General features: G+C 40.3%; 3 protein-coding genes across 11 annotated transcripts in view; 2 read left to right on the forward strand and 1 right to left on the reverse strand.

Annotated features, from left to right (window-relative positions):
• Nucleotides 1-3,732: 3,732 nt before the first annotated feature.
• LOC146325142 (transmembrane prolyl 4-hydroxylase-like) lies at nt 3,733-17,250 on the reverse strand. The gene is made up of 9 exons (XM_084720982.1): nt 16,377-17,250; nt 15,094-15,175; nt 9,214-9,410; nt 8,963-9,053; nt 6,772-6,934; nt 6,478-6,663; nt 5,586-5,676; nt 5,251-5,374; nt 3,733-4,016 (listed from the first exon to the last, which is right to left on the reverse strand). Exons 1-9 carry the CDS (start codon nt 16,752-16,754, stop codon nt 3,802-3,804), a joined length of 1,527 nt encoding a protein of 508 aa, XP_084577108.1. The 5' UTR covers nt 16,755-17,250; the 3' UTR covers nt 3,733-3,801.
• LOC146325143 (secreted frizzled-related protein 5) lies at nt 12,127-15,036 on the forward strand. The gene is made up of 4 exons (XM_084720981.1): nt 12,127-12,757; nt 13,899-14,074; nt 14,157-14,243; nt 14,357-15,036. The coding sequence occupies exons 1-4, from the start codon at nt 12,198-12,200 to the stop codon at nt 14,674-14,676; spliced, it is 1,143 nt and encodes a 380-aa protein (XP_084577107.1). The 5' UTR covers nt 12,127-12,197; the 3' UTR covers nt 14,677-15,036.
• A 3,226-nt stretch (nt 17,251-20,476) lies between the features above and the next one.
• LOC146325144 (cyclin-dependent kinase 17-like) overlaps nt 20,477-27,977 on the forward strand; it is a 61,243-nt gene continuing 53,742 nt past the window's right edge. For 4 of the 9 annotated variants that reach the window (XR_014770706.1, XM_084720983.1, XM_084720987.1 and 1 more), the window contains exon 1: nt 20,477-20,816. The gene's annotated coding sequence lies outside the window, so the exon portion shown is untranslated. The remainder of the gene's footprint in view (nt 20,817-27,977) is intronic. The other 5 variants (XM_084720986.1, XM_084720989.1, XM_084720991.1 and 2 more) reach the window with 3 other exon arrangements.

Genomic DNA, 27,977 nt, shown 5'->3' on the forward strand with positions numbered 1-27,977 from the left:
CACTTCCTATATACAAACCCACTTTTTTTCTTTCCTTTTTTTGGGAGGGGGTAGTCAGTTGCAATCTATAACCACATCATGTACTTATTCTACAGAAACTATAAAAATTGGTGGTATTTAAAGACCCCCTCCATTTTTAACCTTGCTAACATGTCCATGTAATGTTTTTATTGTGTTACAAGACATATTAGAAGCAAAATAAGCAGTAAAACCAGGTCTGAGCATTTAACCATAGCAAGAGTTCAGTTAAGTGGGGTAAATAACGTCATAAACCTGGGGCAACAATCCTGGTAATCAAGGAGAAGCCAAGTGCAGCTACTTAGGAGTAGGGGTGGGGTTTGGGCGATGTATGGAGTGTTGAGGGCAGGGAATCCTTGAGTACTAAATGAAAGCAAACGGTGTATCTTCTGTTTTGTTCCATTTGAACCGGGAAGTTGGAATATCCAAATTCGCAGTTTGGAATTCCAACTTTGAAAGTCAGAAGAACCTCACCAACCCCAACCTTAAAATCCAATATGGCTGCTACCTGCATGAATAGGAGTAAATTGGTTTAATGGCACTTGTGTCACAAAATACTGTGTAATGCATTGTTATCAAGTTCAGAAATGTTTTTCCTTACTTGTTGAACTGGAAAGCGATCAACTCGGGTGTGATGTCATTCCCAGTTTCGACCTCCATGATAAATGGAATGCAGTATTCATCATCCCTCTGATCGGAGCCCTTGTAGCGTTAAATCACCTCAGGTGCTGTAATCTCAGCCTCTGTTGGTCTCTGAGGCTGTGTCCCAGTCTAACAGTACCGCTAACTGAGCTAACTAGGTACTGGCAGTTAGCAGTGGGCTGATACTATCGTGTTTCAAGAGAAAAGGTCCATGTTGCAACAGTTCACAGGGCCAAATAGCAAGATGCAGCTCCCATATGGAATTTGAGGTGGTGTTTTTTTTCTGTGACTAATGAGCAAATAAAAATGTGGCCAACTAAGACTCTTCTTGCTGGTTTAGTCGACTTAGGGGCAGCCCTAATATGGCAGCTAATTTAGGCACAAAACCTGTCAAGACTGACAAGCTGACGACATGGATGATCCCCTGGAGGCAATGAATGCAGCAGTTCAGCTGGCATCAGCATCAACGCTGCCCCCTCAGTGTTGTCCACAACCAAACAGCAGGTGACATTAGTATGGCAATGTCTGTCTGTATGTGTCTATACTTTGTAGTGAGTTACTGCCATGCTCTAGGGTCAATCATAAAAGGCCCTCTAACTACTTTAGGCCACTGGATAGGAGGGACAGAGTGAAGGGTGTCCAATTTGGGGTGCAGTTATCCTCAGGGGCGTCAAGCAGCCCCCAGACAAACTGACTGTTACCTCATCAAATGCAAAGTTATCTTTATGATTGTTTTGTACATTGTAGATATATCAGCAGATATTCTTTGTACAGGATATAAATCAAAATTGCAATATGGTCAAATGCAACATTGCAGAATCAGAACTTTACTGCATGTTTTTTGAAAAAGGAAAATTGTGTGATAGTGTGTGATAACAGCATCATAATGAAGTACTGTTGTGCTGCATAGATGCCCAGGGCTAAAAATCTTGTTCTCCAGGTGAAAGAAAACATGTTTGTTTGGTAAAGACCTCATCAAATATCACTTCATCACGATTTGTATACTTTTTTCCAGTACAAATGAAAATTGTGAGGCAAAAATGATAATTCCCATTAATTGCATCGTATATCGCAATGTCAGTCAAAACATTGCAGTATGACTTTTTTAACCATATTGTGCAGCTGTAAATATAAAGAATATAGTGCATATACATTAACACACTTATTTTGCAATGGTCCCTCAAATGTGGTTAACAGTTGTGGCACAAATATATTATGTAGGATATTTAATATTTTATATTTTACACTTTAACAATAAACCTTGTCCAAAATATCAGGCACTGAAACAGTACACTTAATGATTATAAATAAAACACACACACACACACACACACACATATATATAGGCCAATATCGTTGAGCCAATATGTCAGTCAAGCTCTACTATTTTGCTCTCACAGGAGTGTGGTGTGTGTGGAGCAGTGATTTCTGATGCCCACATCATTAGCCTTAACAAATAGATCCTAATGGAACTTCCTGGCCCCTTCATGCTGCAGTCCCTGTAGGGACTTTATAAAGGGAAAGTCCCCACATTCTTCACCACCCGCTTTACCCCTACTGGTGGATTAGAGCTTCAATGATCAGTCAATTAATCGATTAGTTGTCAATTATTAAATTAATCGCCAACTATTCTGATAATAAATGAGTTGTCTTGAGTCACTTTCTTCTGATAAAATGACCAAATATGATTCCAGGTTCTCAAATATGAATATTCTCTGGTTCCTTTAGTACTCGTATACCAATGTGTATGACAGTAAACAGGATATCCTTGGATTGTGGACAAAAGTAAACATTTGAGGACGTGATCTTGGACTTTGAGAAACATTACATATACAAAATACTTATTTGCTGCCCTATGAAGGATGCCTACCCATAACCCACTTCCACTGTGGATGTGGAGTAAGAAAAACTCATAAGAGCATGTTTGTTGTTTAAATGTTGTCCATGCTGAATGTACAGGTGCCGTCAAAAATTAGGATTTTTCATTGCCTACAAAAGAAAGGGTGAACCATCCATGTCTTTTGTGTTTCCAGATGGAGTGGACCCATAGGAATGGGTGCCAACAGGATGCTAGTGCAGCAGTAGTCAATTATAGCACAATGAAAACCATTTCTGAACTAGCTCATAGTTAAGTGTAGTGCCAAGTTTGACGTTAGGGCGACATCTAGTGGACACTGTCTATACATACTGGTTTGCAGGAATGATCACGCTCATGCCAGTAATAAAACATTGCTTTATATATTTCTTAACATAGAACAAATACAATAAAATACAGAAACAGATTCAGTGCAACATCAAGCAGTAATAAATATGCATTCCTTTAACTTAAACCATACTGGTAATAAATAACACTCAAATAAATACTCTCATCAATTAAATATTTTTGACTTATGAGGATAAAAAAAAACACAAAAGTTGGAATATCAAAGACCTATGTTTGAATAACACCTGAAGGACTGGCCTCCCACAACCAGTGTGACAAGCGATCATTTTGTCCAGTCAAGAACCGTGTGGTAAACCACTTAAATAACATTTCATCAAATCAAAAGAGGACGGATATAAATGATCACACAGAAACTTCCCTCGGGAACACATTCACAGATGAATATTGCAATATGGCTTGTAACAAAAGGCTTTAATTCTTAAATAAATAACATCAACCTGCAACTGGGGCAGATGTCTAGTAAACCCAAATGGAAGGCAGATAAGCAGGCTTATCTGTAGACGTAGCTGCATCCTCTCCAACTCATATCAATGTATCTATATAGCTGTTGTTCTCAATACATATTTTCTTTAAGGCGAATTTAATAAAGAGTGGCATTCATTCTATTTAATTCATATCATTTGTTATACATTATAAATGAATTGAGAAGAAACCAATACATCTGCCCACCACAGTTCTATATTAAAATTCACCAAATTTTCATAATAAAAATGACTTACACATTAAGTGAATGTTTATATCCAAACAGTGGCTTGAGAGACATAATATGATGCAAGACAGATTTACTGAAAAGAGAAGATCTCCGGGATGAGTTTTTGTGCAATTTTCATTTTGACTACAGCATGTCTGGCAGCTTCACTGGCTTCAGATGATGAAAGACTGACTCAATTTAAAATTACAGTCATTAAAAATCCCGGCTATAGATCCTGGTGGAGGTCGCTGTGTGAGAGAGGTTCGTAATGCTCCTCCATACCCGACTTAGCTCGATGCTTTTGAGCAACTAGTCTTTGGTAGCGGGCCTGCTGCTGGTGATCTGGATCCACATTTACCCAGCTGTTGGCCACCCACTTCACCCCACGCCTGACTGGGCAGTCGCCGTGCAGGGAATACTCATCTAGCTCACCCATCCACCCTAGGGAACGCAGGGGAGAAAATGAACAGCGTTTAGGAAAGGAGGAATGAGTGACTACGCAAGACATTTGAAGACGTCATCTGTGGCTTTGGGGAACGGTGCTCAACATTTCTCATCATTTTCTGACTTTCATAGAACAAACAATTAACCAAGAAAATAACTGGCAGATTAATCATGAAAATAATTGTTACTTGCAGCCCTTACCAGCGGACACATTTCTACATGCATTTCTACTGTTGCACAGTATACATGGTCATATTCCTTTCTGTGTAGTCTGTGTATTTCGTAACATGCAGACTGCTAGAACAAATCAGAACACCGGGGAAAATTATAGCCATTGGCAAGGAAACTGCCACCAGCCTGTACGCCAAACTCATCTTCCAAAAACTAGGAAAAAATGTTACAGGATACAACCCATTTCCTTCACTCCAAACTAAGGTGAAGCAGCAACCTGACACAGGAAGAGAGACTTCTACAGTAAAAAGTCAAAACAAGTAGATAAGAAGTTATTCTTCAAGCCATCAGCCTGTATACATGCAAGTCTTTTAGGTCATCACTTGTACTTTTATATCAAATTTGTCTGTTTTGATCGACTGTTTTCATTTGACTTCATTGTTTCATTCTTTCTCAGGGTGATCAAATGTGTTTTATTATGATTAGGCACAGGTCTTATCGTGTATGTCATTGTTTTTACGGTTTATTCTGTGATGTGTTTGTGGATTTTATGGTGTCTGTGCAGGAAAATAAAGTTGATTTGAATCTTAATCTGAAATTTGCTGAAACCCCATAGTCACCACAGATGAGAGATGAGTTATAGAAAGAAAAAAAACTTGAGGGGAGAGACACTAAAAGGCAGAAAAAAGTAAAAACTAAACACTTCCATTGAAATATTTGTTCACCCACAGGCTCTCAGCCCATCATCTGCCTCTCAGCTGACACCGGCAACTTTATTCCTTTTTTTTTTGGCAAATCCTGAAAGAGATCCTTGTTTACTTAATGTATGTGCGGTGGTGCACTTTCACATCAAAACTGAGAACAGAACTTAAATATGATATGTTTTCGTCACCTCTGTAAGGTGACAATCCGCAGAGAGGTTTGGATTGAAACAGTGCACTTGTGTACTTGGATCTGCTGGATTCTGGTCTAAAGTTAAGTGATGTGGGGTTTGATGAGCAGTCACTGAATGTATGTGCAAATAAGAGAGAATAAGAATAAGATAGATTTCTCTTCTTACCTCTACCATCAGAGAGATGGTTGTACCAGAGGAGAGCTGTCCCAGCAGTAGGTTTCATTCTCAGGTTCCCTCTGTCACATGTCTCCTGGGTGTCTGTCAAATCAACTCCATCCTGGACCAGCGCCTAAGATACACAAAACTGTAAACAGCTTGTTTCTAATCATTTATTTTGGCACGCTGTGTTCACTTAGGTGTCAGATTCCTTGTCATAGTTCAGCGCTGTCTGCATGTTATCAGCAGCATTCAAGTCATGTACAGTTATCATCATTTCACAGTGGCAACAGAGAAAGGAGGCTTTGCTGGTTTATGACCACAAATTGTGAAAGCACACGTACCTGCTCTTCATAGGTACGATTATCTGCCACAGGAAACGTGGTCTCACCACCTTCTTCTACAGAGTTGAGGTAGAATAACATGGTAAGATACCTGGGATGAAACAAGAGAGGAAGCATCAAAAACAGATTATTGTGAAAACATTGTCTCCTCCTCCTCATCAAAAATCAATCACAATAATTTGGCAATAAAATGATATTTTGTAAATAATCATTTTGGGAAACACACGAGAATACAAAAAAATTAATGTGCAACACTGACACAACTCACTGTATATTTTTGTAATCACAGGTGTGTTTATAAACTCAAAAAATATCCAGCTATTATACCAAAATACAACTGAATCTACAAATAAATAATTTGAGATAAATAAAGATGACCCAAATCAAGCCAACAAGAACCTGCATCAGGAACACAAAACTGTATGCCGCAGTACATAAGGCACCATCCAAGTTTTAGTGGAATTTTCATAATCAGTCAGACTAGTCAAATGAAAAGCTTAGCTAATTTGGGGATAATTAAGGTTGTCTATGAAATTACAAAACTACTAACCAGCAAAACTTGCAAAGCAACTGAATACAGACTAAAAAGAAAACACTAGAGATGCATGATAATATCTGCATGTCATCTGCACCGGCCAACAAAGGCTTCCGATTGGTTATGTAAGGAGAAACCAATGGGAAAAAAAACAAACAAAAAACTATCATTAGTCGTGTTCTCACAAAGTAAATGTGCACATTTTGAAAACAAATGTATTGTATGTCTGCATCTGCCAAAAGGCCATCACAATAACAGTAGGTATAATAACTAACATGTTAAATTCCACTACAAGAGAGACTTAATGTTCTCTGCAAAAATCATGTATTGTGCATCCTTAAAAATTACTTGTCATACCTGCAAGAGACTTCCGTAAGAGCAGACGTGTTTCCCGCCAGTCGTGTGTGTGCGCAGGTAGTCTCTGAATGTGAAGGGCTGCTGTCATGGTGGGCATTACTGAAGTCTCCATGCTCATAGCGAATCACCTGCAGTGGCTCGCTCAGCTCAACCAAGGAAGAGGGCAGACGTGTCAGGCTGGTTACTCTGAGTGAAAGACAAAAGACAGCAAAACACACGTATGTTATATATAGTATCATGAGTGTACAGTGTGCTACTGTCAGAGCATGACACAGTGTGTGCATGTGTAGTTACCTGTTCCTGAGTGTGTGCAGTACATGGTGGGATCCTGGGCCTTGGTAAAGCCACGTATGCTTGCTTCTTTGTTTGAACTGACTCCGGAGCTTCCCGCTTGGCTGCTGTCCTGGGCGCTGGGACACATCGTAAACACGCCTGAAGTCCTCCAAGGTCAGCATCCCTGCCAGCAAAGCACACATACACAAAAAGTACAGTTAAAATATAACCTTTTAACTACAGATGTGAATGGAGCTCTGTGAAATTATTAAACCAGTCTTTCAGTTATGCAGTATCACAATTCCAGTTCTCTGCTTCCTCTCAATCCATCCATATTAGTTATTTCCCCTCTATGATAGAGGCTTCCGGCAGGTTGACTGCCTGTACAGTACAGACTTTGCTCAGTTAAACACCAGTTAAGTTTAATTCAGTCTTGAATCCTTGGACAATGAAGTGAACAGTAGGCTGTAACAGCCTCCCTTCTCCGTTTCCTCCATTCCTTTCCTCTTTGCCAACCCTATGCTGTTACTCTCAGCTGAATGAATGTCTGGCCCCCATCAGTTCCCCTGGGAGGCCGCGCCCCAGTCTCAACAATAGCTCTGGGGTGCCACAGAAGAGGTGGCCAGGGAGGGAAGGGGGCTACAGGGGATCCGGGGGAAAATTAAGAAGAGGGGCTGGAGAATAATCAGTTTTTAATGAGATAGGATGAGGCACATCCGGACTGGGAGGATGTGTACAACGCCTGGCACAATGGCATCAGGTCAAAACGGTGTCACCCTTCTTCCGGCCTTGCCACTCACAAAAGCTCACACGCAATCACAGCCACTCGTCAGCCACTTATTCTTACCAGCACACAAACACTGCTGAAACACTAACACACACAAACAAAGGAGATAATACAGCAGGACTGAATTCTTTCTAATTTTTCTCACTTTTCTTATGTTTTTGGATATCTGTGTCTCAGTCATGATTCAGAATTCCATTTTAAGTCACATTCAGTTTGTAGTCACAAAAATGTGTACTGTATGGGCCCCAAAACTTAACGTAAAGGGATAATATACATTATTTGAAGTGGTGTTACATGAAGTACTTCTCATTAGTCAGATATATAGTAGATGCCGGTCAACATGCCCCCAGTTTGAAGAAGCAATGAGGAATACCAGCATGGAGGTTAAGCAATATACTGCTGTGAACAGGGTCAACAGCAAAACGTAAACGTAAACCACTGAAACTAAGAAATAAATAAATAAAAACAAAAAAAGACAGACAGCCATTTCTGATTGGAAATGCTATTATATAAGCTAAATATCGCTATCTCCCACTAAACTAGACTCTTTTTACAAAATTAGTAATTTTATCTTGCAGAACAAAGGAGTTGCTGGTCTACTGCTGCCTTGATCTGTTTGTTTTGGTTATCGTGTGACTTATGTGAATTTGACATAATGCGATGTAAAATGACTGATTTCGCTAAAGAAGTCTAGTTCGTTAGGAGAGATTAATATTTGGCTTATATAACAGCAATTTCCCATTGGAAAACCCTGTCTGATGGCAAGGTAAAACGGTGAAAATATTCTAAATATAGTGTACACTTAAAGCTATAATGTATAATATTTCTGCATTAAAATGTCTGAAAACATCTGACATACAGACTATAATTTCTGGGAAAACACAAAGTACATGGGATATGAAGTTGGCACACATGACTAAATGAAATGTGCATAAAAATGTAATATTACCTCATCCATGAACATGATTTCTACCTGAGTCATGTCAAATAGATTTTCATTAGCTATGATGGTTACTGAACAGTGAAGATAACAATTCCCATGATCCCATGCCACTTCACAATGTCATCAAACTAACAAGTTTTGTTATTGTTTTATTGTGAGAGACCTACTGTATGTTTAAACTGAGACTGATTTTATGTTAGGTAGGTTATTTTAGGTGGCTAAAATACACTTCACTGCTGACCCTGTTCAAAGCAGTACACTGCACTGCTACTCCTGCTGCTTTTCCAAACTGGGGGTGTGCTGATCACAATTTACTGTAACTGATATACCACCTATGAATAAGTACATCATACAACCTTACTTCAAATAATCCAAATTACCTCTTTAACTGATACTGTATTCCATATGCAGTCAGTCAGAACAGTCACAAATGTACTGACATGCATTATCACAAAACACTCACAAACCACAGGGGCACTAACCTGCTGGGCAGGCTTCCAAACCACTGAGTATCTGCCGTAAATTGTCTGGGTTCAACCAAGTTCCATCCCGAGAGCGCGAGTGACTCACGATCTGCAGGAGAGACCAGAATGTTTTTGTTACGTCAACAAAAACATGACACATTTTGACAGATGATTTAATTTTTCATCACTTGGAATGGATTTTTCTGGAAATCTATTTTCCTCCTGTGGCTCTGCAGGCATATTGATACAAGCTAGTTCTCTTTTGTCACCTCCTGCTTCTGAAGCAGCCCATCCTGGTTTAGGTCCAATAGACTGAAGACCTCCTCTATGCTGAGAGACAGTAGCGGCTGATTTGACTCCTCTTGTCCCTGGCTGGGTGCTGTTGTCTGGCTCTCCATCAGACCCTTGAGCTGAGCCAGCTGCACCACCACACGACACTCCTCCTCTGAGAGGAAGCCAGGGATCTCTGATAGAAACAGGAAAAAGACAATACTGGTGAATGTTAGGGCACACTGCACACATATGTGATTAGATACTGCCAGTACCATTCATTCATTCCTTCAACCTTTATTTTAACTCGGAAATACACTGAGGTAGAGACCTCATTTACAAAGTAACGGAGTAAAACAATTAAAAATAAAAACACTTACACAGAAAAAGGCAAAGAGAAACTGTACAAACGTATCCTGGTGCAATTTTGTGTATACAAAAATAGTTTTTCCATTACAAATTATATGGAATCTGTAGAGTCTCTAGTTTCCCCATGAGAGACTGAAAAAGATTTAAGTCACTTTATTTTGAAAAACCCAAATCAACCACCACATTATGTTACCAAATAAACACTTACAGAAATGAAGTCCATATTATCATAATACATGTGAGCCATCAGTCTACCCAAGATTAGACTAGACTAGATTAGACGAGAGGATCAAGGATATACAATCTATCAAAGAGAGTGTTTTGGAGATAATGCAGTGCTAATCAAAACGTGCAAAGTGAGGCTGACATGCTGGGTTTGTTCACAGATTAACTATTGTGTGTAATGACTCACACATTCACAAGTGAAGATTACAGATGATTAGGTACAAGTGAGTGCACTAATTGATAAAAAAAAAAAGCAAATAAATTGAAAGCTTTTCTTTCCATTTGTAGATCTACTCAAGTAACATAGCTATTGGTGTCTATGGCATCACTTAAAATTCATTTTGAAATTACTGAAGTTTGTAAACTCCCACCACTGCACACAAACATGTTAAATGGTCTGTATGGCACACCTGAGGAGGTGAGTGAGTGGCTGACTTTTAAGTGGATTAGAAGATCTTTATTGACAGTGCTGGCTTGATTTGTCACACTAAAAGGATTACTTTAGATTGACAAACAAAAGCATTTTTGTGTAAAGGGGTGGGTCAATTTTAAGTTAGTTTGATCAGTGTATGTTAATTTAGGTATGATTAGAGTGTCTGGGTCCTAAAAAGCAAGACTAATGTCTTTTTGTTATCACAGAGAATTAGTTAAGCCTTCTTATTGAAATGCAGACCCATAACAATCAAACAGTAAGCAGAAATAGTCAGCACCTCTTATTTTATCTGTGTTAATAACATAAAGATCATGCATACACTAACTTAATTTGCATGTTATAATACCCCACACTACAGGTTCAGATGGTTTGATATAGTGTCTTTAAATCAGATTAAAATCGCTTAACTTTGGAGCAACAGCACATAACTTGGGCTCATTAAGTACACTCTTCTGTCTTGCATGTTTTGGTATGTGTTAAAGCACAGGAACTGTTTAGTGACAGTATACATAGCCTGTGTATATAATGAGTCAAGATATTCCCCTCTGTCACTCCCCAGTGAGTCATTTGTGGTATAGCCTATCCCACAGGCAGATTTAATGAGTTACAACACTGGACTTCTCTCAGGGAAGGGTGGGAACAGCGCAGGCTTCTGGGAGTCAGTAATTGTTAATACTAATTAGTACAAAATGGTAAAAGAATCATTTACACCTATTATACTTATTAGTAATGCTGCCCCAGGCCTCCCCACATCAAATTTTTGGTCTTTAACTGAGATCTGTCCTTAAACATTTCCTTTGGTTGGTCCACCTACATTTCCTTGAGAAGAACACCAGAAGAAAGTCTACTTTATTTCTTCATTAGCTATAAGTGTGAAGGCTTAAATGACTATTTCATGGTTCCCTTCTGTTCTCTTCGTTCTCTCAATCCATCCATGTTCATCAGTCATTTCCCCTCTTAATAAAAGGCTTCCGGCAGGTTGGCTGCCTGTACAGTAGAGACCTTGTTTATCACCCGTGTCTCTTACACTGTACCCACTTGGTTAATTCCTATTGTCCAGTCAAGCCTAATTAATTTGGATAACTGATATGAATGAAGGGGGACTGAGCCTTCCTCTTCTCCCTCCCACTACTGTCTCTTTCTCCCCCGGAAAGGAAGTGACCTGCTTGTCTGAACAGGAATCAGGCCATGGCTGCACAGCAGGACAGCACCAATTTTGTTTGTGACACACATGTCCACACAAACGCACAAGCAGTGTGCACAAGAGCTGCAACTACTGATTATTTTCAATATTGATCAGCATGTTAATTTTTTTAAATTAATTGATTCACCATCTAATCTAGTCTAGATTATTTTCATTTTCATCTATTGATTCTTTTCATTATTATTTTAGTTGCCTAGTTGTTTGGTCTGTAAAAAAATGTTTAAAAAATAATAACTCTGCAATGACACCACTCTGTGGGCAGCTTAACCATCTCCTAACTATTCATAAAAACATCCAACCTTTCGTTCTTAGCCGTACAAGAGCAAAAAGCATGAGGTCAGGGCGGGATGGGGTAGTTAGGTGTGGGCTGGAAAAAATGCATGATGGAAGGGGTGGAGGAGTTTCACTAGATGAGTACAGGTCTGTTCCTCAATTCAAGCTGTGCAGATGAAAATGACAGAAGGCCAAAAGTATCTAAATGCCACAACATCCACTTTACCAATCTTAAGCTTTGTCAAACATGCTTAAATCTGCTCATAAATGCAAGTGGATTCACATCTCTAATAACACTAATATTTGCCTCAGCCCTTCTCCCTGCTGTTCTCTAAACCTCCCCTTACCCCTTCCTATGCAAATGTAATCACCGCCCACTATAAATACACCTATTCTGCCATCCTCTCCTACACTGTCACACTCATTCACTCGAGAGACACACTTCAGGATTACTCCTCCTTTCCAACTTCTGTCCCAGGATGGCTACAGCACTCTGCCCTCATTTTATCTCCAGAAAATCCTCCCATTCAGCCTCCCTACTGATTCTCCTGCTACTTGCTGGGCCAAGCAGCACCGCAGCGTTTGGTCCTGGTAGAGTTAGAGCTGGGCTGGAGGGACGAGTGAAGGCTGAGGGTAGGGTTAGGTCTGGAGTAAAGGACAAGGCCGGGGACAGGGCAAGTATCGACACTGAAACTGGATTTGGTACTCATGTTTCCAGACCAGGAGCAGCGGCAGAAGAGGAGGATGAGGCATGGGGGGACCCTGATACTACTACTGCCTTCAGGTCCATGCTTTCTATAGGTGAAGGTGGACTGTGGGAGCCACGGAGTTCCTCTCGCTGTGTCCCCATCCCAGCAGGCATGGCCTTATGCCAAAACATCGGTTATGACACTATGAGAATGCCGAACCTGCTGGGCCACGAGTCTCCAGCGGAGGCTGTACAACAGAGTGCCAGCTGGTTGCCATTGCTTGCCAGAGAGTGCCACCCTGATGCCCGCATCTTCCTCTGCTCTCTCTTTGCACCCATCTGCCTTGACAGGTAAGCTTACATTACAGCTGCAATGTTGAGTCAATTAATCGAATAGTCCATCGAAAGAAAGTTAGCTGCCAACTATTTTGATGATCAATTATTACTTTCAGATATTTTTCAAGCAAAAATGTTAAACATTTGCTGGGTCCACCTTCTTAAATGTAAGGATTTGTTGCTTTTCTTTGTCATTTATGATAGCAAATGAAGAATCAAAGAAGAAATTAAAAGATATCACTTTGGATTCTGGGAAATTGTGATGAGCATATTTTTAAATTTTTGACATTTTATAGATTAGATGATTAATCCTAAAAAATAATTAGCAGATCAATCAATACTGAAACTTATTCTCAGCTGCACTTAGTTGCTCAAAAATACTTTTTCTAAAAAAGATAGGTTGTCAACCTTTTCAAGTCTAGGTAACAATTACAGTTTTCACAATAAACCATGACAACATTCCCAATATATCAGTATTACCATTTCAAATTTCAGTTACCATTAAATCTGTATTTTATCATCATGCTTTGAAAAAGTCACAGTAAATATTGTCCAGCATCAACCAAAATTAGCAACATGGGTTTGTTTTGCATCAGGATTTTCAATATACAACTTGGTGAAAATATTTCAGTGTGTATTAGTACTTAAAAGTTTTCAGCAGCAGGGAGTACTGATGACCATGATCATTTTGGTCACTAAAATAATGAGATTCAAGTCACATTTTCACTTTTTGTAAGAATTCTGGTATTCACAGGACAGCTGCTCACAAGTTTTTGTTTAGAAATGCACTTGATATTAGTCTCTGTATAACACACTTGCAGTAGGCTGACTCTCCTTATCAATAGGATAAAAAAAACAGATCAGTGGCAAAGTTAATTAGGAGCAGGGTCATTAAGAGTTAACACCTTTTTGAAAGCTAAGCAAATTTATCCTGGTCTCTGAGGAAAAGCCCTAGTTTCACACAGAAACCGAGCCATCAAAGCACTAGAATCTCCTTTTTGTCACATTAGCACCTCTCAGTTTAGAAACACAAAAACCAAGAAACCATATGTTATCTAATCCTGTCTTGTTTTTTCACCACCACTACACTATTGATTCAAATCCTCTCATCTATTCAATGCTGCCCACGTTCTCTCTCCATCTCTTCTCTTCTCAGGTTTATATCACCCTGCAGGAGTTTGTGTGAATCTGTGCGGGACAGCTGTGCACCAATCATGAATTGTTATGGCTACCCCTGGCCAGAAATTCTACGTTGTGATCAGTACCCTGCAGACCATCTCATGTGTATCTCCTCCATCACCAACTCCACTTCTCACACAGGGGGGCGTAGAGGTAAGAAACTAACTACATAGACACATACGAACGAGTCGATTCCATTCAACAAATGATTCAGTTAGTGGTTTGACTATTTCAGTACCTCAGGCAAGCTGTCGGGATTGTGAGTTGGAGGAAGCATCTTCTTTAAAAGATACACTGGAGACCTTTTGCAGGAGTGATTTTGGTGAGTATTAATCTTCTTCCACCTCTTCCCTCCTGTCTGGTCCTATCCTTGATTCTATCTTTTACAATTTTTTCATGCCAATCATGCTTTGCATTTATCTGCTTTCTCCATAGTCCTCAAACTGCGTCTAACACGGCTCAAGTATAGTCCATTAAGCCTGTCTCAGTTCTCGCTTGCTGCCAAACTGGATGTTCTGAAGCATGGACCTCTGTTAGGTGGGCAGATCCGCTCCCGCATCGAACTGTGGCTGGAGAGGGATGCCACCTGTGTAAGGAACATGACACGCCAACACCCAAGAGGTGGGACCTTCCTGGTAACAGGCACAGTACAGGGGGAGCGCCTGGTGGTCAATAAGGCTTATGCCTGGCAAAGACGAGACAAAAACCTGATGGCAGCTTCACGCAAATGGAAGCATCACAGATGCAGGAGCTAGGGGTTGTGTGCTACATTGGAAGTTTCAAAAAGAACTGAGATGTGAATTGAGCATTAAACAGCTATGCATGAGGAAAGGATAGGCATAGCATTTAGAATCTGCCTAAATACCTATAACTGTAATTATGCTTGGTCTAGTCTTTTCAAATCATGTTCAAACTTCTGTTTATAACATGATTATATGCAGTCAGCTGGTCACAAAGGAGTTCATGAAGAACCAACACTGTGTCTTTCAAGCAGTAGAGGTCAAAGAAATAAAAGGTGTTCCATAGAAAATGTACATATCTGTGAATTTTAAGTAAATATCTCTGGTCTATATTTGTATGACTTTGTGAAGAATTAAATGTGTTTTAAATCCTGATGAAATGTCACTTATTCGTCATTAGCATGTCATACACAAAGCCTACAGTGCACTTACCAAATAGCAGAGGTTTCAGGCTGATCGTCTTCATCTCGTGAGTTCTGTCTGGCATGAGGGACACCTGCTGGACATGACCCACCTGTAAATGAACAAGAGACATTATCAACACACACACATTGGGGTTCAGATGAACTGACATTGTTAAAGCAGGTGTCAGTCACATTAAATTCTGATTAATTTAAATGTTTAAGATTTGGCATTACATTACATGAAATTACATTTTAGGCAGCAAATCATAGATTCAAGCCTGGAAGTAGGCAATAAAACCTGACAATAAGTAGACTGAGAACTTTTGTTTTAAAATATATATTTTTTAATAAAGGACACACTGATAAAGGGGTGGATGATATGGCTTCTACATCAAATCAAATATCATTATAAATTTTGACTAAGTACCTTGATACGGATAATGTGACAGTATTGTAGGGATGACTATTAGTGCTTTTACAAAATATTAACACAATGAAATTTTTGATAAATAATCACCAGTAATGTGGATATAATGACTATGTGTGTAAAGGCAAATAATAAAAAAAACTTTAAGTTGTGAATTCTAATCAAATTACATCACTTTACACCAATATATTATTATAGCAATATGCTATATCACAATATAACACAACACCAAAAACTCAAGTCCTGATAACACAATTAAAGTCCATGGTACCATATTTATCACAAAAAGGGGGAAAAACATGCTTTACTAAATACAAAATATCACACATACAGCATTTCTTCTTTGGCAATACATGTTTTAAATATGTAACATGTAAAATTAAAGACAGAAATATAAAGATGTTGTCATAGTCCAGTACAGTATTGAGACTTTTCTTATTGTGATATATCGTTGCCGATGGATATATCAGTGGATCAATATTATTGGCCTGACAGTGGCTGAACACAGTATTTAGAGTTTCTACTGGCACTGACACATACATTGTCTGACATGTGCCTATAAATATATATATATGATTGTTTTTAATTGTTAGCTTTACAGGCAGCATTTTATGTATATTTGATTATTTCTCTTAATTCAGATTTAATGTATACATTATTATTGATTATACATAATGATATCCAAAATTTGATGACATCTAGTCTCATATCACAATGTCCATATAATATCAATATATTTTCCAGGCCTACTTTGTGAGCATTTACAAGATTATTTTAAGGTTTATGTAAAGAAAATCAGTAACCACGCTTTTACTTGGGTAACACGAGTAACATGAGTTAAAATGGCATACTTGATCATCTTGAAATCATGCCAGTTTTCTCACCCGTATCCCTTCAATGCGGGGAAGGCTGAAACTCTGACTGTAGTCTTCCACATGCAGCTCTCTTGGAGCTGGGGCAGGATGGGGCAAAGGGGTCCCAGTGTCGCTGACCGACACTGTGGCGGCCCCGTCTCCACTGACCAGATCCCCGGGACCGTTGTTATAGTGCACGTAGAGGAGCAGGCCGATAACATTCAAGATGTACACGTGGAAGAAGACCATGACCACAACGAAATAAGCCCGTGAACAGATACTGCTCCTCTGGATGTGGAGTCTAGTGGGGCGATAAGGGGGATTGTAGGGCGATGATAACGGTTTGTTGTCGTCGTCTTCGTCGTCGTACTCCTCCTGCTCCATGAAATGTTCCTGGGCGGCTTCCATTTTCACACCAAACGAATGAACGGTAATGGGAAGCTTGAGATATCTATTTACTGGGTAACGTTACCGCCGACCTCTATCAACTTACATCTGCCTGATAACATTAGGCTAGCTGGTTGCTTGACGTTAGCAAACCTATGCTAGCTAACAGCTTGGTACGGGGCAAAGCCCACTAACTTACAAACCTCTGGCTGTTTCGATAAAAATTGACCTTGCCGTCTCTGCTGCCGTTACCCAACGAAACGGGACAGTTCCGAGCGAAAAAACGGGTATCCCGGCAGTGGTTTTCTTTGATTAATAAATGTGTCATCATTAACTGAACTCCTTTAATCCCGTTTCAGCTAACTGGCTGATGCGCTGCCCCTGACAACCTGCCTAACAACAAGACGGACAAACTAACGACTGCAGAGGCGCCGCCGTTTCTGCTCCCACAGTAAACCGTTAGCGGCCTCTAACGATCAACGCCAGAACAACACGATGACCTAGACCACTGCCCGGCTTTTTAGTAATAAGAGAGTACTCATACCAATTACTTACAGGGACAGTTCACCCAAATATGAAAAATCAGCCATTGTCTACTCACCCTCATGCTGACGAAGGTCGAAGGTCGAGTTTAGTTTTTAGTCCACAAAACACAGGAAAACAATGCAGAATCTCCCAAACAATGATGAATGTTAATGTTTACCAGTTTTCAAACATAAAAAACAACTGAAAATACATAAAATGCCTCTATACTGCTTGTCTGGTGTAATCCAAGTCTCCTACAGCTCCAACATGCCAAGTTGACTTAAAAGACATCATTCACATCATGTTTTTAGTCTAAATCTTCATCATAGATCCTTAGCTTGGAGCCATGTTCCTGTGTGCATAGTCTGAACTGGGTGTATGTGGTGTGACAGCATGCATACGCAAGTGAACAGCATGTTGGGGCTTTAGGAGCCTTGAATTACACCAGACGGGCAGTATGGAGACATTTTATGTTTTGTTTTTTTGTTTTTTTGCTGTTTGAAAACTGGTCACAGTTTGTTTTAATTGAGATTCCTGCAACGTTGTTTTCCTGTGAAACTCCAGCAGTGTTTTGTGGACTAAAAAACTACACCCAATCCCATCAGCATGAGGGTGAGTAGATAATGAATTAATTTTCATGTTTGGGTGAACTATTCCTTTAGTCTTCATGTATCTATTTAGCCAGATACAAGCTCTCCTTGCACTACAGCCAAGCAACCCAGCTACCCTGGTAGAAATTAACAACATTAGGTCATGGTTCTGCACAGAAATGCTGACTCAGCCAAACACTGGACCATAGTCATATGTGTTTGTGTATGAAATTGTACAACATCATGTTTATGAGTATGCAAGCTGTTTTAAAAAACACTCACCGAACATGAGTGGTAGGCAAAACCAGCTATGGCCTATGTGAAAAGTACCTAGAATACTGGATGGCTATACACCAACATGTTTGGATGTAAGTTCAAAAGTCAAAAGAGGGAGGCGACTCTCCAGAGTCTCCAAATAGTGTAAAAAGAGGTGTAATGAGTGTTTCTCTTCCATCTGATCCTGGGATCGACTATGGTTTGTTGTTGTTGCTGTCTTGGAGAACACAATAAACTCTCTGCAGCTGACTTTATCCCTCTCCAGTGAGCTTTATTCTTGTCATCATTTCTGACTCAACGAGACCTTTGAGGACAGAGTTCTTCCACAGGTGTTGATACGTGTTGTGGCATTGAGCCTTGACTATTTTGGCCCATTCTCAAGATTTTATGTCAGAACTAAAGTACCAGCATAACAATGTATATTAGAGTTAGGACAAGGTGTAAACAGAACTTTTATATATTGCAATATTGTATTTTGTGGTGTAGGGATGCACGGTATTAATTTTCTTAAGCCAATACAGATATTTACAGATTACATGTGTCTCATGGTCAACCGCAATAGCCTATAATTTCCGATTTTTGTATTTCAAAAGGGTAAAAAAAAGAATAATTTCTATAGTTACATAATACAGAAACTAGTTGAAACTGTCACTTTATGTCAAGCCCTTCATTACATGAAGTAATGGTTTTTGGGGATACATTTTTTTATGTTCTTTTTGGATAACTCTCCCACAATGTTCTAAGAATCTTGTGCCAATGTTCTTGTTCAACATAGCACTCTCTAAATGTTCTAACAACCACATTAAGAAATGTTTTTTTTTTGGGGGGGGCAGCTTTAATAATGTTTCTCTGAGTTCCCCTCTTAATAGAATTTGCATAATCCTCCCCCAGTTTTCTAAGCATGTTGTGTAAGTGTTTTTGTTCTGCATAGCATTCCCAAATCATTCCAATAACCTCACAAAGTAATGTTTTTTGGGGGATCATTTTAAAAACATTTTTCCTGAGGTTTGCTGTCTATATTTCTATCTGTGTTATTTAATGATGTTACTTGGTAAATGACGTGTGTGCCGGTAGAATTTTGACTAACCTTTCAACAACGTTCTCAGAGTGTTGTGCCAATATTTTTGCTCAGTGTAACAGTCTCAAAGTGTTGTAGAAACCACATGAAGTCGCCTTTGAGGTAACCCTCACACAACACTCTAATCATGCTGCACAAATGTTGTCATTCAGTGTGACAGTCCAAAAATCTCCTACTAACCACATGAACTAATGTTTTTGGGGGTTACTTTTGTAATGTTCGCTTTAGGTTCCCCTATGGTAGCCTTTTAGGTCAACATCCATGACATGCTGCACAAAAAAAAACATTGTAATAAAGTAATAAAGTGATGCTTTGGCTGCTGTTTTTTCTAACTTTCTCCTGATCTTCCCTGGTGGTAATGAGTAACTCTCCAACAACGTTCACAGAATGTGGTGCAAAATAATATTTTGACTTGGGTTTCCTGTTGGTAGAATCTGGGTAACCCTCCCGGTTTGCTTCAGTGAATGAAGCTGCCTTCTGAATGAAAACATGCTGCTGTTGAACTAAACCACACGGTGGCGATGAAGACCAGCAGGCAGACTTCTCCTCATCAACCGTGTTTGCTGTGTCATCTGTGATTTCTGACGTAATTCTTGGGGGTCCTGGTGATCCCCGTGAAAAAAAAGTAGTTAGTTAGTTAGTTAAGTTTTAACAACTTTTACTTTACTTAAAATAAAATCAAAATGTTTCAAAGCACGATATGTGGGTGAAAAAACTTGGCATGCCATGACCTGTCATCAGTAGTCACCCAGGTAGTAGCCATTTATATGAGAAGGAGAATATGCTCGTTACTACATTTGTCTGAGCTGTTTAAAATTGTAATCGCATATGATCAAGTTGTTTTACCCTCTGGCCAGTAAATTGTGTATTAATATGAATTAAACCTCACAACTTCGGCGCTGAAGGGAAATTTATTTCAACGCTACAAGCGAAACAATTATCTTTAGACTATATTTTCACTCATGTTGGTGCCAGCTAAGCAGTAGTGGTGGGTGATACTGTTGAATTTCCATAATTTTCAGCCCATGCATTATTCACGAGGAATTTCTCTGAGGTGCATATTTAGACGGGAATGGGGCTCGGATAATGAAGGCTAATTTCCCCGGTGGCGTTGCCCCAAAATTAATCTATCTGACCCCCCTTTTTGAGAGACGCACGGAGGGTTGGAGGTGGGGTGGAGGTTAGAGAGTCTGATACACATTCACGGTCTCTCTCACACTCACATACAAACACACGCACACACACACACACACACACACACACACACCCCTTGCGGTGTTTTCCGGGATCACGCCACTGCTTCCACTTGGGATCCACACAGCGGCAGCGATATGGCTGATCATCACCGGACGGGACGGTGCTGTTTATAAGCGAAAGTAGACACAAATAACGCGTTATTGCGGGTCAACAATGCTCTTACTCGGGCGACGGGACACTGCGGCACACCGTGTGACACTGGGATAAGACTTTACCTGACGGGTAGACGGAAATCTGGTGTGTTTTACAGCAAAGTAGTTGGAGGAACTTGTCGCAGTGGTGGATTCATCCCAGCGTGCTGCCTGGATTACCACACACAAGTGGAACAATAGTCTCCTGCAGCAGAAACACTAGCAGGTCAGTGCCAGCGCTTTTCAATGTTTATTTATGTCCAGCCTGTCTTCGCTACACGTTTTTTATTTAGTCCCGTAATGATGTTGGGACGACAAGCAACGATAATCGCGACTGTCCTATCACTTGACATTGCAGGTGGAGTTATTTTTCGGCTCGTTAAATCAGAGCTATTTAGTCATTTTTAACTGGGTTTAATATTGCGCAACTGTGCGTCTATGTGGAACTAACGTGGATACTTGGGTGCCGTTCAAGTATCACTGCAAAAATCCGCACTAGGGAAAATTAAAGTGACACCACGGAACCAGACCGACTCGGATTTAAGTCCCTAGAGCGACAATGTTAACATATTACAGTGGTCCCAGGGTCCTAACTCTTAAATCCGCAGTGGTAACGTCGGGAGATGATCCCGGACCTTTTTTTTTTCCTCGCTGAGTTTCTGAGCCGGCCGGGGCCGCTGTGTAACTTTTCTTTGCCCTGCCTGACTCTCCTCCTCCCGGATACTTGCGTCAGGAAAACACGGGGAGAGAGGAACTGACCGAAAACGCAAAAGGCCTGCAAGGTAGAGGGATCTCTGCCAGCCAGGCCCGACACGAACAGCCGAGCAGTTGGTTTGGGTCCCGTGATATTTACCGTACAGCGCTCTGCCTGGCTGCAGTCATGCATAGTTACGTGGGATATTGTCAGCAGGACCTTCGCTTGTCCACGAATGTGACAGTCCGGTCCTCCTGCGGTCCTGCAGTGTTGTCGATAAACCTCGTGGATGCTCGCCGATGGCATTTATAGTAGCATACTAACACCAACATAGGTTGAACGATTATTGGCGATAGCAAAAGCTCTGAACACTTCATTTGGTTGGGACAGTCAGTTGGGACTATCGTTTACCGCTAAATTATTTATGTCCATCTCAGTGTGGGATGTCCAGATTGAAACGGCTCACTAATAATCTCCGATCAATAACTAGAAGAGTGCACTCAGTAGAGCAGATCTCCACCAGGCAGCCTGAACACAATATTTGGATGTAACCCCTCAGTAATGAACATTTTGATAGATAACTGCAATTGATGACCTTTTTTTTTCTCATTATCTCTCCTGTATTACAATTACATTTATTTTTGTAACTCAGTTGCATGTAACTAGTTACACTGAAGTAGTTACTCTCCAGTACTGCTAGAAAGTTAGTCATAATTAGCATATGAGTTCTTGAGTTATGGCCAAAAATGTGTTTCGTGAGATCACTGTGACCTCTGACCACAAAAAAAAAAATCAATTCATCCTGGAGTCCAAGTGGTCATTTGTACCAAATTTGAAGACATTCTCTCAAGGCATTCAAGAGATATCTCTACACAAGAGTGAGATGTGTGTGAGGTTACAGTGACCTTTGATCCTCAAGTCCAAGTGGACATTTCTGACAAATTTGAAGACATTCCTCAATGCGTTCTTGACATATGAATGGGACGCACATCAGGTCACAGTGACCTTTGACAACCAAAATCTAATCAGCTTATAAGTTGAGTCCATCTGCTCATTCATATCCGGTTTGAAGAAATTCCCTCAAGGCGTTCTTCAGCTGTCACGTCGACAAGAATGGGAAAACCCAAAAACATAACACCTCTGGCATAAAACAGGGTTTTCAAAGTTTTTCAAAAATTATGAATCACAGAGGTCCTTCAGCATACAGTCACAAATGTGCACAGAACATATTAGGTTGATGGGTCGAGTAATATCAGTGGACAAGCTTCGGGTCCGTTTGTCCTGCACACACAGACATACACACATGCCAGCGATCATATGGGAACCTTATCCTGTCATATTCCACAATAATGACAATTGCACTAGTTTCATTTGCCCTCATTATATTCTACAGTCCTGAAAAACATCTTACAGAATTCCATGACTTTTGTTACCTATTTGTGATGTTTTGCCAAGTGGGGCTTCATGCATGGTCTTATTTTCACACAGTGTAATGTCCTGAAGTACAAAACGCACCTGTATGCTTGTCCTCTGGTTTGAATGTCATCCTATACTGTGGCAGGGCAGGACTGCAACTAAAGATTATTGTCATTGTTCACTAATCTGTTATTTTCTTGTTCAGTCTCCTCGTCATTTGGTTTACAAAACTCCAGAGAACAGTGAAAAAATGTTCATCAGTGTTTTAAAATGCTCTTGATGGATGTCTTGATTTGTTCACAAACTAAAGAAATGCAGAGACTGTCGCAGCGGAGTAAAGAAAGCCAGAAAATATTCACATTTAAGAAGCCGGAATCAAAGATTTTTTTTTTCTTAAAAAATACTACTAAATACTAGTTTGTGACCAAATTCTGTGGCCAAATAATGAAACCAGGAAAGAGCCTTACTCAGATTAAAATTCTCTTTTACAGGAATGGCCAGGGCATTAATAACAATGACAACACAGCAACAACAACAACAATAATAATGATAATAATAATAATAAGAGTAATAATAATAATCATAATAATAATAGCACTAAATCTATCATGTTTAGCTCGTTTAACTGTCAAACTATTCAATGTTATCTTGTACCAACTTCCAGTGGAGTCATATCCTGATGATATGATTATTGTGATGATGATTATACACAAATGAGTCATCCGAATCAATTATTCAGAGCTAATTGTACGTGTCTTCATCTTAATCTTTGAAAAGTTGAGTCTGATAAGTAATAACTAACAGTGGAATCCAGGTCATTACAGCAAGTTGATGATCTTATATGTAATGTTTGCATACATTTGCCATATTATTTGAATAATACATTGGGAAAGTGTTCGTTTAATATTACCATATTGATTTCAGCCGCATTATCCAGCCCCGAGAGACGTTATAGGAATCTTTGTGTGACCCCTTTGAGCCAGATAGCCCTAAAATCCTGGAGACAGTAACTCCTTGCTCCTCTTGTGGCTGAAAATGGCATTTCAGATCTTTTGCCTCGTCTTTTTGCGGTCTTGTCCCTCTGCTTATTCGTTCATCTTCTTTTCGTAATTCCTTCTGCTCATCTAACTCCAGAGATTTAGGCTAAGTGACAGAAGAGCTGCTGAGGAGGAGCCATTTGGCTTATAAGGAGAATGGACTACTTTTTTCGGGTTATCTGTTGGTTTATGAGTGTGTTTTGCGTGGATGTGTGTAGGATTCTGTAGTTGGGCAGATTTGTGCATTACTCATGCATCCTGAGGCCGCAGTGTTTGGAGTGCCACTGAGTGCCCATTCCACTCTGCCACATTGTATGTGAGTGCATGCATGCGTATGATTCACGTGCCACTGAAATGCAGAGGAATGCTTGTTTGTTTGTGATGAAAAGGAAAAAAAGAGAAGTACAGGAGGTAAGACAATATCTGGCTGAAAGAAAATCGGATCCCGGCCTCACAAGTTGTTCTATTAAAGTAATTTCTGAGCCTGTGTGTGTTTGTACTTGTGTGTGTCAAACCTGCAGCTAGCCAGTGTGTGTGTTTACCGCAGACTCGGGTCCATTCATTCTTTTGCCGAGGCATAATTGGCAGAGGAATCCCAGAGCAAGGTTGGCAAGGATCGCATGCTGCAGCACTGTGTGGCATCCCAGGCACTGGAAGGCTGGAAGTTTTTTTTAGCTGACATGAGCGTGTGTGTGAGCATGTGTGTGCAGCGGGGGGAGTATAGAGAGTGGGGAGATGGAGAGATGCGAATCGTGAATTCTCAGCTTTTCGCCTCTCTCTGTCTCCTTTCTTCTTCTCTTTACCTCAGAGACACAAACTGCGGTTCCAGCCTGGGCCTGTAACCTAGCAACCCAAATGGTGTGTGTCTTGAATAAATCAGAGTGTGTTCCTCCTCCTGTCCTCCTCAGGGGTGTGTCACTTCACCTCACCTCCATTCTACCACATCCATGCAACCACCCACACACGCATGTGGAAACACATGTGCGCAGTCTGTTAACAGACACACACAAATTACTTAATGCAAAGTTGGAGAAGGTTTTATTCTTCACTCCTTTGTATCGCCAACCTATTAACCTTTGCTCTTTTGTGTTTGTTTTATTGCTCAGCCCATGTTACACTGCATGTGAATTCATCAACAGTTCATTGTATTGCTTTCAAACACAACTAAAACAGCAGAAGTGCCTGTAGTGTCTTTGTAGGAGTGAGAGCAGCCTCCGTCATCTGGAGTGTGTGCCTCCGTTTAGTGGGAGTTATGTATCAGAGTTGTTCGTGGTTTGCCAGGTGTCTGGTGAGTGTGGCCTGCACATGCTGCAGCCTGGAGCCACATGTCTCTTCCCACTCACTGCTGTGCCTCTGCCAAGCTCTTCACGCTGCCACGTCCATCTGCACCACACAAGACTCAACATCCAACGCACATTCATAACACTTTATTCTTTCTGAAACTTTACACCAACACAGATACGCCAATACAGAGTTTATTGGTGTATCTGTGTTGGTGTAAAAAGTCTCTTAAGCCTCTTACACAGAGTCTATCCATGAAATGTTCATGTACAATTCCTGCATGGGGTCATGTGTTAAGGGGAGCGGGGATTGATATCCAGGGTAATCTGTACCGCCAATGTCTCATCTCAAGACCTAGTAGTATTTCAGGAAAAGTACACTTGTGTTGTGAATGGAAGCCTTAACTTTGCAGGGACAAGCATGTAAAGGATAATGTCCATTTGGTGAACGACATTTTGACATAGAGCGCACAAACCAATCACAAGACTCACAAAACAACTGGAGTCTTAGCAGCTGCAGACATTCAAAACTTTTAATGTGTCATTTAAAGGTCCAGTGTGTAACCTTAGAATCAACCTTTTATTTTTATTTTTTTGCGCAGGTTTCATTGCCACCATAGGTTCTTCTACAGGTTTGGAAGGGGACAGTGAGACGGTATTTGTGATCTGTAAGCTCACCACTAACTGCGGCCACATCTTACACACTGGTTCTTTAATGTATCAGATGTATGTTTCTGATTCCAGTGTGTCACGAAAAAAAACAGAAATGTTCTCGCACATTTGTTGATTATTAAGTACAGCTCAAGAACACTGGACAAAATCAGCTCCTCATCTGTCATGTTCCTGAAAAAAACCTTCTTGCCCCATTTTCCTCTTCTTCTTTTGACTGATATGGTGGCTGGCATTCATTGGTGTCACATCAACGCCATCAGCTGGGCTCAGTCCATGCTCCTGCTATTCCAGTGTTGGTAGAAAGATAGAAAGACAGAAGATGGAAATGTTCCTGAACTTTTGCTGCTCTCACATTAAAACACTAACAAAAGATGTAGTTTGATGACATCATGAAGTAGCGTGGGATCATGGGACTTGTTATCTTCACTCTTAAACAACCACTATAGCGGATGAAAATCTGTCTGACATGACAGGAAATATGTTTATGCATGAGGTTTTATTCATTTTACGTTTAGTCACATTTGCAGACTTCCTTGCTTACTCTCTGGTGTATCTGACATCCCAAGTTTTCTTGGAAGTTATAGCAACTAGCAACTAACGAGAACATGTACCGTTACCTTGAATAAATTTAGTATGTGTCTGGGTTGTCCATTGTTGGAAACATTTGGGATAATGTAAGTACAGAATATATGTCTAGTGTCTTTAGACATTTTAATATGAAAATATTTTGCTGTAAAGGTAACCCCAGTAATGTACTGGGAACTATATGTGAAAAAAACTTTATTGAAAGCAGCCTAGCCCTTAGTTTATTTACATATTGCCAATATTGTGGCATTGCAGCATAGAATTAAAAAATAGCATTAAACAAACAAAAATAATAATATAGCACTGAAGCCAGGATAGAGAGTAGTCAAGAGTCATGTTTGCACATAAAAACATACAGTAACAGGTAAATAAGAAAATATCAACACAACACAACACTACAATAAAGTTTGTATGTCTGTCTGGCATTTCATAAAGTATTCTTGACAAGTAGATGGGAAGAGTTTAAAAACTAAGTAGGAATAAGTAGGTTATCAGTTAAATATTTACACTGTGTAGTTGTTTACAAGATAGACTGCTGCTTAATTCATCATATTATAAATAAAATTGGAAAATCTCAACTACATGTATAACATACAGTATTTCCCTGATGTGTTTCCCTCTATGAGCTGCTGGGTAATGAGAATCTCACTGCATTACTGTTCGTGCTAATTCAACAGAGATAAGATGAAGACTGTGAAATTAGTCATTATTGTGCATCTGTCTGTGTGTGCGGGCATGCCTGGATGTGAGCACAAGTGTGTGTTAACGATAACACTGGTACGTATTTATCTGGGTAATAAGCGGTGCATTATATTATCGGCTTTTCCCCTCTAATGTGAGTAATTTTATTCCTGAAAATTCGTGGAGGATGGCTGTGAGGTTGCTTGAGGAGAACCTAGTCTCCTTGTCCGAGCAGGATTCTTCTCTAGCAAAGTCTGGGAAAACATGCAAATGAGGGGGGAGGGAGATTCGTTCCATACTGATAATCCATGGGTGATGGATGTTATGAAGTGAATGTGAGTTGCTCTCCATTCGCTCTTTTGTTCCCCATTTTGAACTTTTTCTTCGTATGGAGAAACGCCTCCGGCTGATGTACAAACTGTGTCCAGCTAGGCTCATGTAAATTGGCAGAGGCAGTGTTGTTAGCGATGGATACTCGCCTAAGCGCATCTTCTAATGAAAAAAAGCCAGTTGTCCTGAGTGAGGAGCGCTGGGTTTGAATTCCCTCAGAGCACTGGCTGTCTCTAATAGGCCTGAAAGACTGAGAGCCTGAAAGGATGAATGGCTTTTGTTGAAGCCTCCAAGGTTGGACACAAAGAGAAAGGCAGTGTGTGTGACTGTGTGTGTGTGTGTGTGTGTGTGTGTGTGTGTGTGCACTTGTGCATGTCAGCTCTGGAGCCCTTATGGGTTAGATAGAAGTTGCAGGAAGTGGAAAGGGGACAGAAATACTCTGCCATAGCTGCCTCTACCTCCAGGCCAGTGAGGCAGAGCGTAGAGGAACACGACACACAAACACACACACATGCAAAAACACATACAATACTGTACATACACACACAGACCTGATTCTAAATGTCTAAATGCTGAGGGGCACTCTAAACAATATATAACTTTGAAAGCTCACTGACGTTAAGAGGTACACTCACGCAAATACACAATACACACAGGCGGGTCAGCAGTGAATATGAAGAGCACTTTGCTGG

Source organism: Lutjanus erythropterus, chromosome 6 (assembly GCF_056507025.1).
Source record: "Lutjanus erythropterus isolate fLutEry1 chromosome 6, fLutEry1.hap2, whole genome shotgun sequence".
In the NCBI taxonomy this organism is placed as follows: Eukaryota; Metazoa; Chordata; class Actinopteri; order Lutjaniformes; family Lutjanidae; genus Lutjanus; species Lutjanus erythropterus.